Below are 15402 nucleotides of genomic sequence, written 5' to 3'. Positions count from 1 at the left end.
ACAAACAGTTTCCTTCCCTCCTCTAACTGACAGCCTTTCAAATACTCGGAGAGAGCAATCTTGTCTCCCTTCAACCTCTTCTTCTCCAAACTGAACATTCCCAGGTCCCTCAGTCTTTCCATGTAGGTTTTGGTCTCCAGGCCCCTGATCATTCTGGGTGCTCTCCCATGAACCCGTGCTAATTTGTCTATGACCCGAAACAGACGTGACGAGTTACCTCAATTCAACCTGGGTTTCCTTGCCTCAAGGTTTGACGGGAAGTGTAGGCGTCCTTGCAGGTGCATCGCTGCATTTCTCCTTCCCCTGCTTGCATGGCCCGGAGCTACATAGACACACGTGCTCTGCCTCCCCCCCCGTCGCACTGAGCGTCACTTCATCTCCCCCCCTCTTTCGTCTGGCCCAGTTCTCGCAGTTCTGGGCTGCGTGGCTTCTGGTGGGGGCCGGGCGAGTGAGGGGGAGATGCAGCATGCTCCGGGAGCCTTTCCTCCCGCTCTCCCGGTGCAGCCTGGTGTTGCTCTGTGGGGGCTGGGCCAGACGAGGGGGGGAGATGAAGTGACGCTCAGTGCGATGGGGGGGAAAGCAACTCCACCCCCCTCGCCTGGCCCAGGCCCCACAGAGCGACACCGGGCTGCACTGGGAGAGCGGGAGGCTCCCGGAGCATGCTGCATCTCCCCCTCACTCGCCCGGCCCCCACCAGAAGCCGCGCAGCCCAGAACTGTGGGGACTGGGCCAGACGAGGGAGGGGGGGAGATGAAGTGACGCTCAGTGCAACAGGAGTGGGGGGAGGCAGAGCACATGCAGCTATGTAGCTCCGGGCCACGCAAGCAGGGGAAGGAGAAATGCAGCGATGCACCTGCAAGGACGCCTACACTTCCCGTCAAACCTTGAGGCAAGGAAACTCAGGTTGAATTGAGGTGACTCGTCACGTCTGTTTCGGCTCTACATCCTTTTTGTAGTGAGGCTTCCAGAACCGCACACAATACTCTAGGTGGGGCCTGACCAACCTGGTATATAGTGGGACAATGAGATCCTGTAATTTGGATATTATGCCTTTGCTGATAAGTCCCCAAGATTGCATTTGTGTGTCCACCATCTCCCTCCTCCCTGTCCCTATATTTGCTGATTGGGCACTTCCATGCATGCTGTTTATATGGACTTAAAATGCAATCCACAAGCCACTTAAATTGCATTCCTGAGGTGAGGCCATTTAAAACCTGTTTAAGTAAAAGTTTGCAAAATGCAATTGCGGGTACTTAGGCTTGATTAGATTATCAGATGCCCCCCTTTCTCTCCCTCCCTCTCTGTCTTAGGTGTATTTTTTCTTAAGCCAGCAGACACCCAGAGGGTATTGGGAACCTTTTGAGCAAGGGCTGGAGCGCCCGAAGCTCAAACTCCAGAGGAAAGACCTGATCTGCACTGTAAGATAATCTGACACAAATCAGGGGGAGGGCTGGTCAGGAGCCTCTAATCTGGGCCAGCAAAGTCTCCAATTGCACTGAGAACTGCCTGGCTTTATTCTCCCCACCCCGCAGCCCCCTTTAAAGAAAGGAAACCCTTTCGTTATGAGAGGTGACATCACAGTGTTACAACCCTTGTTTAAAAAATAAAGAGTGTGTGTGTGTGGAAAGTAGGGGGGGAGTGGTTTCTCACTAGGTGGACAACCAGTCAGTGCCCAGGGAAAGGAAAGGGGAGGGATAACACAGAACTAAGAATCTGCACACACATAAGCCGCATCAACGGCAACTCACAGCAGCTTCAAAAAAGCCGACTTACGTGCGCACAGAAAAAAGTCAGGGGAAAGCCAGGGAAAGGTCAATTCTGCATCTCATGCCTCCTTTCCTCATGTGGAAATCTGGAGATTGAGAAAAGCAGAATGGAATCTGAACTGACCTAAACTGACCGTGCAGAATGGGCCTAAGATTTTAAACTGGAAATGGAGGGACCAAGTACTGAATTTAAAGTAAAATTACATGGTTTCATAAAAAGTTTTGTAACAACCCTTCCACAGCTAATCTCCCTCCCCCACTTGAAGTAGGCATGCGAATCACAGCTGGTGGTGTGCGTGTGTGTACATTCACACTCAAAAAATCTTACATTGTAGTAGCAGCACAGAAAGGTCACACAAACAGCTCAAAGGTAAAGACTACTGCTGCATGATCATCCCTCATCAGAAAACACTGCTATACTACTGGGGGATTAGCTAAAGCTGCTGCTGAGTAGCCATTGCTCTGGTAGCACCAATACTGGATGAGTTGGATACTGTCCCTGAGGAGAGTTCATTGGAGCATGTCTCCAACCTATAAGAAAGTGTGAAACAGCTGGAAGTATCTTCTCAAACATGCTTGCATGTCACATATAGATGGTCACCAATATGACAGTCACCTCCAACTGAACAGGCAGGCAGGGAAGGTTTTGCAATCTGCAAGATAATTTGTTCACACATACACAAAAGCTGTCTACGTATCACATATATTCTAAGTTGGTGTTGTCCAGGTTCCAGTACACAACTCAAGGCAACTCCAAGGGATCTTCAATTCCCCCTTATCTTAAAAAAAATAAAGTTGGAAACTATCCCAAGCCATATCACGAACTACTTTTGAAATCTCCCCATATTTTAAAGACCAAATTACTACATGGAAAATGGGACTGCCATTCAATAACAGAAGGCTCAAGGTGCCCTTGTGGAAGCAGAATTAGTTGTTTGGTTCTTTGGATTCTGGACTCCAGCTGACATAATTTGAAATACTGCAGATCAGGGGGCTACGGTATCCACGACAGGGGCTTCTTTCATAAGTATCAAGATGCCAGCTTGATAATAAATCACATTACGGTAATGATGCTGTAAAAATAGCAAAGTGCATAACCTTCTCAGGCAAATTGTGTTAACTTTGTAACATTGTAAGGTTGATTTCTACACCTTTCAGCTTGAAAAAACAGGAACCTAAAAATTGGTGTTTTGTCTGAAGATACATGATGAAGTAATGCCAGAATTATACTCTGAGAGACAAGCCAAGAGATTTAGGGTTGCTGCTTCAATCTTGTCCTACAGAAATCTCCCCCCCCCCCCACCCCACATGGTTAAACATTTCATAGAGTTATTTTCTCACACATCTGTAGACTTGAGGGGGAAGAGCTGCGGTCTTTTAAGAACGGAATTTGAAACGGACCGAAAATCAAGCACACCTAGAACAGGTGGGATCGTTGCACTAGGCAGTAGTTGAGTCTTTGGAAGGGAAATGCTGTCAATTATCTGAGGCTACCCACACCAATGTTTCTTGAATCACTACACCCAGGACAGGCGGAAAACAGCTGTTATGGCAAATCACCAGTTAGAAACAGCAAGGGACCGGAATCAAATGTTTATTACAGCATGGGGAGGGTGGGAAGGAGTCTTGCTTCATCTTGTAAAAACCATCTTGAACCAATGAAGACAATAATTTAGCTATCACTTTAGTACAATGAAACCCGTCAGTATTCAATTTAAAAAATTAGAAAGGGTGCATTTACCAATGTGACAAATGGTTTGATGGTTTATTTTTTCTTTAAATATTATCCTGACTGTGAGACAGACCATTTACCCACCCCCATCATCTTTCTACAAAGAAAACAATTAAAATGCCTAAGAAAAAGGCAAACTTTTAAAAAAATTCATATTGTAGTACTAAAAAAAGTTTTATCAATCACATGGTTTGTGAGGGGTTTTTTTGCTGTTTGCAGTCAGAATAATAAAAACAAGCGAATGTTTCCCCCCCAAAAAATCATTTCATTAAGGGGTGCGGAAAAGACATCCCTTTAATAAAACATTATCAACAAATATCGTACACAAACTACAATGTATAATAATTACTTTTCCTTTCCCCTTGCTTAATTTTAGAACCAGACTACAAGGTAAGAAAAAACACTGAAACAAGATACAATGTTCTCAAGAATCCGCACAAAGGTAGGTAAATCCAGGGGAAGATAATATTTTACATAATATGAAATACATAGATCAGAAGTGAAGGGTTTTTTTTCATTTTATATAAAACAAAGACCAGCTACAAGGGAGTGTAATGTACAGAGATCCCAAGACTTGCGAGTTTCACTATACATGGTATGCTTTTCTGTAGTCAACTCTACCTTGAGAAGGTAAGGGTTTTTTTGTTGTTGTGTTTAATTACAGAGAGAAAGGGAGAGGGGGGAGAGAAATAGAGAGAGCCTACAGAATAGCAAGTATACATTTTAACAACAATAATTACTTAAAAATATCTCCATCCAGTTCCAGAGCATATACAGTGAAACCCTAATAAGATCACATCATTTCATTAAAAAAAATCAAAAACGAAAAAGAAAGCAAAACCAAACATGTTAAGAAGTTTGCGCTCACAGTTTTCGAGTCCCAGGTCAAGTTTTAAACCCTATTTCCTTTTATTTCTGGTGTACTGACCCCTCCCCAACATAACATTTAAAAAATCCAAAGTACCCTAACCCTCCATACCCCATTCCCTGGAATTTTGACACTTTTAAAGTTTCTCAAAAGGGCAATGAATAAAATTTCTGTTTAACTTGGGGAGGGGGGGCTAATACAGTGCATGCCACAGTCACAGATATCAAGATCACAATTAAATTTTTGGAGGATGTGATCCTACGAGGGGACCAGCTGCATTGGAATGAGGCAGAGAAAATCGTTCCCATATAGATCGCTTTTTGCTGGAGAAGGTGTTGTGCTGCAAAACACCAAACAGAAAAACCAAACAAAAAGAAGGGGGAAGGAAGGGGGCAGAGAGTGGGCATTGGAGAAAGGTCTTCTGAACAAAACCCTCCGATTTATAAAAACTGTCCAGTTTTATTAATTTTTTTCAATGGCTACAGAGACAACATGAGATTTCATATCTAGACTAGCTTCCTTGCGTAGCACAGCACAAACATACAACAGGTTTAAAAGAATAATCAAGCAAAGGAGGTTGAATTGGGTGCTAGAGGGTTTTGTTTGCTTCCAAAAAATCAACAACAAAAAAAGTGTCATGTACATAGAATAAATCCTTCTGCAGAAGAAGGATCTTGTCATGTCTTGAAATATTTTAAGATTTGTCCTTCATTGTTTTATGGAATAAAAAGTTCAGCCTTTTTATTGCATGAAACTAAAAATCAGGGGTGGGTCCCCGGCTCTGCATGTCTCCCTGCCAAACACACCTAGCTTCTCTTCTTGCATAATGTCTTGAGAATCCTCCAAATGGCAGCCGACTTTCTTTATCTTGGAGAAGAGGATGCGGGGTGAGGGAGGAGGAAAATCACACACTCATCGTCATGCTGGGAGAATACTGGGGAGGGGGAGACAAAGAGAAAGAATTAGTATCACACAATCAGGTAAAAACAAGACTCAAATGCTATATGCTGCAGAAGCTGTAGAAATAGGATATGCAAGATATGTGGGCTTATAAAATTATGAGGCAACATAATTGGCTTCAATAAATCAGAGACAGAGAATATGTTAGAGGTTAATGTATAGATATATAACACAATCCCCATTTCATAACTGCCTTCGGGTGGGGTGTGTGTGTGACCCAACCTGTATGCAGAAGTTTAAAAATTTAAAATACATCAATATATATAACAATGAATAAAACTGAAATGCGGAATCCACTACCCTCATATTTGTAAATGCAGTTCTTTGTTAAGAAAAACACCCTCTTGATTTTCAAGCAGAAATATGTGTAACATGAGTATCACTTGAACATGTACATTCCACCTGGAAAAGACTCAGAAATAAGACCCTCAATGATACACCCCAAAAGGCAATAAAATCTTCTGTTATAAACAACTTTTTAAAAAAAGAGTTGCTATGCTGTCTTCCTTCCCACCTTCTCTTGTCCCCATCCTCTGCTCTGTAAAATACCATTTACACCGATGGTGCATACTAAACTGTACTTTTCCTACTAGGGATGATTTTTGTGGGAAAAATCTCACACTGAGATTTTCAGGCACAACCATATTACCCACTCTCACACCCCTTAGTTTTTTGCATGTGCTCTGAAGCTGCACATTATCCTTTGCTGCATGCTTTCTGGCATAGTTCAACATGGTAACCACAGTTCACAGATTTCTTTTCTGGACTTCCATCACATACAAACCCTAATTGGGAGCCACTTGCTGCCATCTTTTTTTTTTTAAAAAATGCTAAACCACAATATATTTATTTGTTCTACGCTTTACATCTTTTCAGTTTTAGTAACTGTCTATAATCTTATTCTAGTTATAGCATAAAACAGCCATTTTATAGCGTTCACTGCTTCCTAGCTGGTTTCTACTTTCAGCAATTTAAAGCGCTGATACTAATCTTTTGGCTCTAAATGGTTTAGGCCAAGCATAACCTGAAAGACCACCTAATTCCAATGTGATCCTACACCTTGGAGGCCATATTTAGAGTGCTCTGTTGAACTGTGGGTTGCCTAACATGTGACAAGGCCTTTTCTGTCATGGTGCCCAAACTGTGAAGCACATCCATAGGAAGGTGAACCTTGCTCCTATTCTGATTTTTAGGTAGTGGGCAAAAGCAGTTTTTCATTGGAGAAAATCTACTATTGCTCTGACAAACACTGCACTTGGAATCAGCACTGATGCACTGAATTATGTTTGTTCCTGATTGGCTTCTGCTGTTTTATTAGCTTCGTTGCTCTAGCTTTATTTTGAAGCAGTTTTAATTTGTATTTTGGTTTTCAATTGATTTTATTACCTACCCTGATTCATATCAAAAGGCAGGATGCAAATATTTCAATACATGAACAAACAGATACCCTACTCCTCTTCCACATCACCTCCCCTGACACATCAACTATTCTTTGCCAGGAATAGATTAAACATTGCCTATGTGATCCAAACCCTTTAGTATGATGAGTAGGTGTAAGAGTGACTCACGTTGTCATTTTGGAAGGAATGGAGGAAGTTGCCTCCCAGTTCGCCATCATCTCGTGGAGTGCCTGGAGGATTGCTAATGCCACTTATGTTGTTTGGAGAATTCTATGGTTGGGGGGGAAAAAACCACACATATGTGCATGATGTGAGAGTGGGTCTTTCAAACATGCTATATGGTGCATCTGCAACAAAAACTTATTGCTCTGGAAGAAAACAGGGACAACTGAATATGAGACTTGAGAGTAGAAGACAATGTCTGCATGTTATGACATGTCTCACAGAATTAACAGCAACAGCATCCTGCTTTAATGAGCTAAAAGTTGGAAAAGTGTACAAGGTTTCCAAATAAAACCCTGACACCTTATATAGACAGCAGTAGTCTGCATACACCTCTCTGTCCCTGCCCAGTCTTCAGATTGCCACTGATATTTTGCCCATCAAAGCAAGAACACGACCCAATCACAAGAGGCTTTCTTAGGCTAGCAAAATGCACACTTACTTTTGGAAGTCCATCTATGTCTCCTGACCCTTGTGAAGAAAGAGAGAGAGGGAAATCAGTTGTTAATTGGAAGAGTTAAATATCTTTGCTCTGACTTGGTGCTTCTCTCACCTAGCTGCCCCATTCTGTACAGAAATTATCCCTGCACCATTATCCCATAACAAGATGCTGCTGCAAGAAGTGATGCCTGGGCCTTCCGGGAAGCAGCTGGTAGTACATTAGTGAGCTGCAGGTCACAGCTGGGCTAATACAAACCTCTTAACATTTGCCTCTAGAAAGGGACATGCTGGGGAAACCTCAGCTGCCGTTCCTTTGCACGCACAACTCCCAGGAGCACAGCCTGGCTCACCTTCCTGCACAGCACTAGAGTAATGGCCTAATCGAGTTGCTACGGCCTCGGCTCCCTCCTGTGTGCTTCATGACACTGATCAAGATGGAGTACAGCACCTCTACTTCAGCAAGATGTATAAGGCAAGCATTGGAGGTTAATGGGTCTTTCTGCTGCTTTAATTAAAACACACACACACCACAGTTAGGTTCATGCTGCTTCCCTCCCCTTCTTTATCCATCAACAGGAGCCTGGCAAGTCTGTGACTAGCAGTCCTGCTCCCTGAATACTCTTCTGTGTTCTGACTGTCTGGAATGACAAGGTCATCTCAAGACTGGGAATCCATGGATTATGGGCACAGAACAAGTCCTCAATCTCTATTACTGCAGATTATATGCAATAAAATCCCATATTGTACCATTAACATGTCTTTTTTACATTTTGAAGGATTTGGGATGTCATTGGTGCAGAAAGACCTGAAAGCAGAAAGTTCTAGTAAATGTGAATTACCTTCCCTGGATTTTATCCTGCATATTTTCTGTAACCTTACCTAATGATCCATTCATGTGATGGGGCTCCATCCCGCCCATGCCTCCCATTGGGCCATCTGATCCAGGCCCCATTGGGAACTAAGTAGAGAGGGGAAAATAACACCATCAGTTATGATGCATTGCTCAGGTCAATATCGACATTCAATACATTACAGCTAGTACACTGGCAGCTGCAGCTTTAGAAGTCTGATAGCAGGAATGCTCTCCAGTCCATAGTCTGCTACATGTAGAAAACTGAATTTTCTTTGGGGGGGGGGGGTGAGGTTTGAAAAAAATGCCTTCATTACATTTTTATTTTGCCATTCCTGCAAGAAGCTCAACATTTATGTTTCAAGATCTTTCCACCATCAGGAAGTAACCACTGTTTCTGCTGAGAATTTATCATTGCTGTTTGAGCATGTGTCTCCTAATCAAAAGTAGACTGAAAGTGAGAGTGGTATTGCAGCTTTAACTGTGATGAGAATGACAAGAAACCAGTCTTCTGAGCAGGAGGAGAACAAGGAAAGAAGAAGAGATAATCAAATGGAGCATCTCTTAACTAGTTTGATCAGTAGTACCTTTGCTTTCAGTACTGTTTGAGAGCATATGGCAGTACTTTTAATCCACCAAACATATTTCTCAGGTGTATTGATGGCTCCAACTTCAGCCCCTCAGGTGCAACCTGCTGAGCTCCTATTGCCATCATTAGCTCCTACAAATGCATTTATGTCATCTCCTTATTGCTGTATGCTAACAGAAGGACTTCAAGATGAAAGAGTAGAAGTTCTAATAACACTACTACAACATGGTTATTGTGGATTTTCTGGGCTGTATAGCCGTGGTCTTGGCGTTGTAGTTCCTGACATTTCGCCAGCAGCTGCGGCTGGCATCTTCAGAGGTGTAGCACCAAAAGACAGAGATCTCAGTGTCACAGTGTGGAAAAGTGTGCCACACTGTGACACTGAGATCTCTGTCTTTTGGTGCTACACCTCTGAAAATGCCAGCCGCAGCTGCTGGCGAAACGTCAGGAACTACAACGCCAAGACCACGGCTATACAGCCCGGAAAATCCACAACAACCATCGTTCTCCAGCTGTGAACGCCTTCGACAATACTACTACAACAGACCTACAAAAATCCAGTGTCAGAATGTTTCAATGGCCACTCAAGATATCCTTACTTCATTTAGTTGTTACATCTGTGCTCTTCCTCCAAGAAGCTAAGACCAGTGTATACTGGAATCCTATGCGGGGTCTTCTATCCAAGTAATGGCCAGGTCTAGATTTATTTAGAACCATGGATGAAGCTCCCACAGGTGCCATCAGGCCTGTTTCTAGGCCACTCTTTTTGTTCCCTGCAGTAATCTTCCTGCTGCTCCTAACTTCCCCTGCACTGACAACTCTTGAAGCTACAGACTCACTCACTGTGTGATCCACCCTCTTCGAATGGTGGCCTCTGAGAAATGAACAGAGCACTCTGTGGTAAGTATCCAGCTTGTGGATCTTGCAATGGTTCAGTTTGAAAACATAGGTCTGACCAAATGATCATTGCTCAGGCTCCATAAAGAGCATGCTGGAGACATACAGCGATTAACAACAAGCACTTTAATGCCAAAGCAGCTGGAATTGTGTATGTATTTTTGACAAACATGCACAAACATATACTACAACTACTTTGGCTTATTCCACTGAGAAGGGAAACTCAGAGCCAGTTTCAATGAAAAGTATGAGGAGGACTAGGATTTGTGTTGGTTTTCCTTTAAATACAACCAACACCAACCAGCAGTGTGCAATGACAGTCTTGACCAGAGACTGTGAATGCTGCTGTTTTAATAAGCGTAAAAAATTAACAAAGTTGCTGAAGAGTTAATCACTTTTTGATGGTTTGTTTTATTTCTGTTTTGTAACAAATGGCTGAAATCAATTAAACTGCTTTACCCTCAACTGATGAAGTTAATTATGATTTGTTATGGTATCTGATATGTAAATTATTAGAAAGCAGACTTACATTCGACCGACTGCCTCCAGGCGGTACGGGATTAATCATTGTGTAGATGTTGTCACTTGAATTTGTCGAATCTGTAGAACAGTGAAACCCACTAAGTCAGGGTGATTAATTCATTTCTTAATTAAAACAAACTCATGCCACTTGAACTCATTCTTTTGTATTTTATCACCTAAAACTCCCTCTAAGTACCACCATTTTCTGGCTAATTTGTATTTAATGAAGATTCACAAAGTTTTTAATCAGAGAAATTCAACTGTGAAAAGAATTCTACTACTAACCAAGGGTATTGGGGATTGCTTGCCAGAAGAGGTGTAGAAAGATAATTTGCTGCCATGTGTCACTTAACACCTCAAAATTAGCCAATGCAATTATCTTACTACGGCATCATATTTTTTAAAAAAGAAGTTACACAGATAATATTTAGCAATTTTATTTTAAGAACAGAGACCTGGATTCCGCCCCCCCCCCCAACCACCAAAGCAGCAATGGACATGCAGCATTTAATCAAGCCTCAGAATGCACACACTTTGCACACACCCAAGCAGAAATTACAAGCAGGCCACGGTGACAGAATAAAAAAGGCTAGCACTGTGCCTACATTAACATATGGATTGTTTTATTATGACCTAGTCTGAAATGTAGGTCAGAGTTCTCATAAAAATGCAGGAGCAGGAAGGCCATGGTAATATTTGATGGTGGCTCCACCCCTGCAGCTGTGGTATACCACAGTGACAGGCAGCAGGCTACTTCCCCACAGCACCCCCCACCTCACCTCAGGAAGTATTTTTTTTTTTTTACGGATACGTTATTCAGAAAACATTCCGCACATTCATTTTATTATAAAGCTGGCAGCATAATGGCACTGTCCCAGACAAGAGCGGTTTCTGTAATAGGGGCAAGTGTGGAACAGCATCAAGTAGGCCAGATTCAGGCAGATGGTTAAGAGATACTTTTAAAAACTTGTCCTAATTTCTTTCAGGTACTGAGAGAGAGATCCCAGTTGGTTTCTACAAATCCCTCAGAAAAAAGGATGTTCCTTGTCAACAAGAGTACCCCTATCCTAATACATTAATTTGCATAAGGATTATTCATCAACAGGAGAGCCTGCATTTTGAGCTTTTCTTAATGATAGCAGCTTAATGATTAAATAGGATTGAAATTGCCTTCAAAGAATCCAGAGAAGGCTGATGGCATCGATGAATCCTTCTCATATGTTACTGTATTTTAAACCTTGTTAGAATTCAGGCCATCAGTCCATGCCAGAGAATGAGCCATGAGCCTGAAGACAAAACTGCTTCCTTTCCAAAAATGTGCTTTGATTATTTACCGTGCACTATTGTTTAAAAGCAAATAGCAACAGTTGCAAGAAAATTGTAACAATGTTGCTCTATATCAACTACAACTAAAAAAGAAGCCCACTATCCCAACTTGGCAACTTAATTTATTTTAATGGGGGAAAATTAGTGTTGCTTCCCCACCCACCTCCCTTACCTGCAGGGCTTGGCATGATGGGTGTTCCAGGAGGACCTCCACCACCAGGGGGCCCCTGTTGACAAGATTAAACACACATCAGGAACCACTGTGATAACATAACCTGCAATAGGTCAGCCAGATCCTGCTGCTGTCAGCAACAATGTCTCACCTTGGTGTTCAGCCAAGCATTAATCTCCCGCTAAAACCTCTGATGCACTCTTGTATAGCCAAAGTGCAATTTCTTTGTTTAAGCCTCAGGAAAAAATGAAGGTTTTACTGAGAAGTAGTGTGCGTGGGTGGGGGATGCATCTGTGTGAGATGGACATACTGAATTTATTTGCCAGTATAGTAACACAGAGCACTCTTACTATAAACTCTTAGGTTTGCTAATGAAATTGCAATTACAATTACGAATGAATACCACCTCCTAATTCTTTGCAGTCAATCCCTAATGTGAATTAAAATTACCACCTCAGAACTTCAGGTATGTTCTCATGATCATTTAACATGGTTAACTGAACAATAAACATCACTGTACCATTCACACACCTGGAACAGCTAAAGTATTTATTTCTATATATCACCTGCAATCTTGCATTACTTAGCCTACATTTAAACATACTTTGTTCATCCTCTCTGACCGAGCAAAACAAAAACTTCCTTGGTAATAACAGTTATTTTAGAATTCTGGCATCACCCACAAGTGCATACATACAACACAGGATAACACTGCCTTATATTTGAACTCACACTAATTGTATAGTCTAGAATGCACATCATTTGCTCAATTAGTTTTTATAAAGAATCTAGATGATGCCATTGTCAACTCACTGCATTCCAGCTTTTTTAAAATACTGTGTTGTATTTCTGTCTTTTAAAAGACCTTATTTGTACTATTTTTTTCCCCTTTAAACACAATTATATCACCAGTTGTCTATGTACATACAGTCCGACCAAGCAGGTTCTTCCCAGAACTACTGTCTCTTTAAATTTTCTTCTCATTTTAAAGCAGTTTCCATTTCTCAGCCTAACTGCTTACCTTCTGTAAACTCATAAGGGCTTATTTTCTGATTTTTCTCTTTGTAGCAAGAGGGACAGTTCATTATTTTTCTTTTTTATGATTTTAATTGTACAATTATGAGATTATGATCATGGGAAAAAATAAAGGTAGTGTACTATCACTTTGACCTGCAAATGAAAAAATACTAATTAAAGCCACCTCATCTCCCCAGGAAAATCAATTGCATTTAAAAAGGAATTGATCATGGATCCATTTAGGAATGTCATGGCCACTGAGAGGTAACAGGAAGTAATTAATTAAACTAGGGGAGTACAAGTGCTCACAACCCTGTAACAAGCAAGGGAAGAAACAAAATTTAAAGGGACAGTTGCAGGACCTACACTGAACAGAACTCCCAAGTAACGTTTAGTAGGACTGAGACGAACACTGCAAGATTTTTGTAGTGTGCTCTATTGAGTACAGCATGGAACCCAAATTGCAGTATCATTTATAACCTTCAACAGCACAAGAAGGTCATTACATGGAAGCAATTTATGTGTATCCCAAGTATAATCCAGTATACATATTTGTACATGCGAACGTTGACATATCTAACCACCCCTGCACAAACACATCATGAAAACAAAGAACTATGAACTTACCACGTATGTACCAGGTGATGAAGAAGAATATGGAATCTGTAAATAGATCAGAATATAGCCATTAGTTTTTGGAACACACAAATTCATGAAAAAAAATCCCTCTGTACACATTAAACGTTTTGTCCTAGTGTTCATCAGAATAAATTCCAAATTAGAATGAGTCAATAAAAGTTATCTGCATCCAGTACAGCTATGAATATAATTCTGCATATTAACTTCCTAAACTAACTAATCCTCAAAGCAGCAGAAAAGGAGAAGAGAGAGGCAATGAGACATCCCAGCATGCCTTCTGCTTAGGATGAGGTTAACTAGGTTGGCAGCCGAGTGGAGCAACTTGCTTAAGGGGGAGACAGTAAGAGAAATTAAGTATGAGAGAAAATGTAACAATGAAGGTCAAATGATATCTTTCAAGTCATTCAAATTATTTATGTAACTCATTCTTACAAACACAGAAAACTGAAACTTACTGAGTTAGCGCTGTTAGGATTGGGCCATGGTCGACCAGCTCCTGGACCCCTAGAGTTTGAGAGAAGAAAAACCTTGAGTACTGGGACTGGACATAAGTGCAATGTAATTATTTACACATCTAGAATCAGTGAGAACATCAGAGAAAAGCCAGCAGCATGGCAGGTGCCTTACATGTTAATCCCAGGCATGCCAGGCCCTAGAGAGTTGGGTGGAGGTCTCATTCCGCCGCCATAGTTCTGCAATGATAACCAAGGATCAGTCTACCATAACGAGAAGGGAAACCGGAGAAGAAAAGAGAAAAGAAAAAAAACAAACAAAAACGAGAGGGTTAGTTTGTGAAAATGAACTCTGATTAAAAAAAAGATGATGATAATGAACATACAGGCAAAATCAGCAACTTCAGAAAAGTAAAACAGGGTGGTGGCATCTCTGTTTTCTTTTTGCCAGTAGGCATTTGTTTTTTGTTTTTTTTAAGTTTTAGGAAGCCACCAAGTTGCCATCTCATGGTAGAAATACACTAGGGACACTCTAGTTGGCCAGACTTCTGGTGGTAGCCAATGTAAATCAGTAAGGGAGTAATTGCACCTGGAGAGTATGTGAGATGGTTATCATGAAGAGGGATACCAAAAAATGAACAAACAAAAAGGAGTTTCTTCCCTAGTACATGAAGCCAAAGCAGACATAGAAATGAAGTTAAGGGAGTGCTTGTTTCAGGGTGGGGAGAGGCACAGGAAGTAGCAGAAAAAATATGGCAGGCAAGGAAGTGAGAGAAATGCTTTGCTTTAAGGAATACATGGCAATGAGCAAAGGATGGGATGCATAGAAGAGCTGACAGCACAAAGGAAGAAAATTTAATTCTTGCAGAAATCTATCTTCAACAAAATACTACTAGTCAGAGAACTGCACAGATTTTATATTTTTAAAAAACAGAAACATGAAAGGAAGAAGGTAAGCTGTTCAAGGCAGAAAAAGCAACATTGCTCTCCTGTTAGCTTGACTACCCAAATCATCCATTTCTCAATGCAAAGTTAATGTAGCCCTATTCGCTTCCATATATCTAGATCTATTTATCTGAATATCCTGGGTTCCCCCTCCCAATGATCCAATACAACTGAGATACTATACTATAGCATCAAGTTTCACTTGCTTACACAACGGTTTTGCAAACCAGGTATAGAATGAGGTAAACTGACAGAAAGGGAGCCAATCCTTCATACCTGTGAAGCCTATATTTGATGGTCAAACAGTGAAAAGGCAGTTTACAGTGAAGGATTAAATGTGTGAGCACTTGCTGAGACAACTGCAGAAGCTTTATTCCTCCTTCTGAGAGAGCAGATCTAGATCTACTAGTTTCTGGCTTCTTGGTTCCTGAAAAGACAACTGAGGCTTGGCTGGCTTATTGGCACCAAGTCAAATATGGCTGTCTTCTGAGGTCTGATGCATATCACACAAAACCATGTTTCCACCCTGAGAGTTACAGAAAAACTGGCCCTTCTTTGAAAACAGGTTAGAATGGCTGCAGCTAGTTTAAGTGCTGTTGCACAG

The 15402-nt window shown here is 41.5% G+C and overlaps 1 protein-coding gene across 2 annotated transcripts in view; it reads right to left on the bottom strand.

The window, feature by feature from the left end:
* Nucleotides 1-3344: 3344 nt before the first annotated feature.
* The window catches only part of SSBP3 (single stranded DNA binding protein 3), a 208510-nt gene continuing 196452 nt past the window's right edge, over nucleotides 3345-15402 (bottom strand). Inside the window, exons 10-18 of one of the 2 annotated variants that reach the window (XM_054980690.1) lie at nucleotides 14029-14117; nucleotides 13857-13905; nucleotides 13390-13425; nucleotides 11746-11800; nucleotides 10255-10325; nucleotides 8269-8347; nucleotides 7391-7419; nucleotides 6895-6996; nucleotides 3345-5300 (exon numbers count right to left, since the gene is read on the bottom strand). In XM_054980690.1, coding sequence (XP_054836665.1) covers nucleotides 5271-5300; nucleotides 6895-6996; nucleotides 7391-7419; nucleotides 8269-8347; nucleotides 10255-10325; nucleotides 11746-11800; nucleotides 13390-13425; nucleotides 13857-13905; nucleotides 14029-14117 — 540 coding nt within the window. In that variant the 3' untranslated portion in view covers nucleotides 3345-5270. The remainder of the gene's footprint in view (nucleotides 5301-6894; nucleotides 6997-7390; nucleotides 7420-8268; nucleotides 8348-10254; nucleotides 10326-11745; nucleotides 11801-13389; nucleotides 13426-13856; nucleotides 13906-14028; nucleotides 14118-15402) is intronic. The other variant, XM_054980691.1, reaches the window with a different exon arrangement.

Source organism: Eublepharis macularius, chromosome 5, assembly GCF_028583425.1.
Source record: "Eublepharis macularius isolate TG4126 chromosome 5, MPM_Emac_v1.0, whole genome shotgun sequence".
In the NCBI taxonomy this organism is placed as follows: domain Eukaryota; kingdom Metazoa; phylum Chordata; class Lepidosauria; order Squamata; family Eublepharidae; genus Eublepharis; species Eublepharis macularius.
This window is presented reverse-complemented; position numbering and strand designations above follow the sequence as displayed.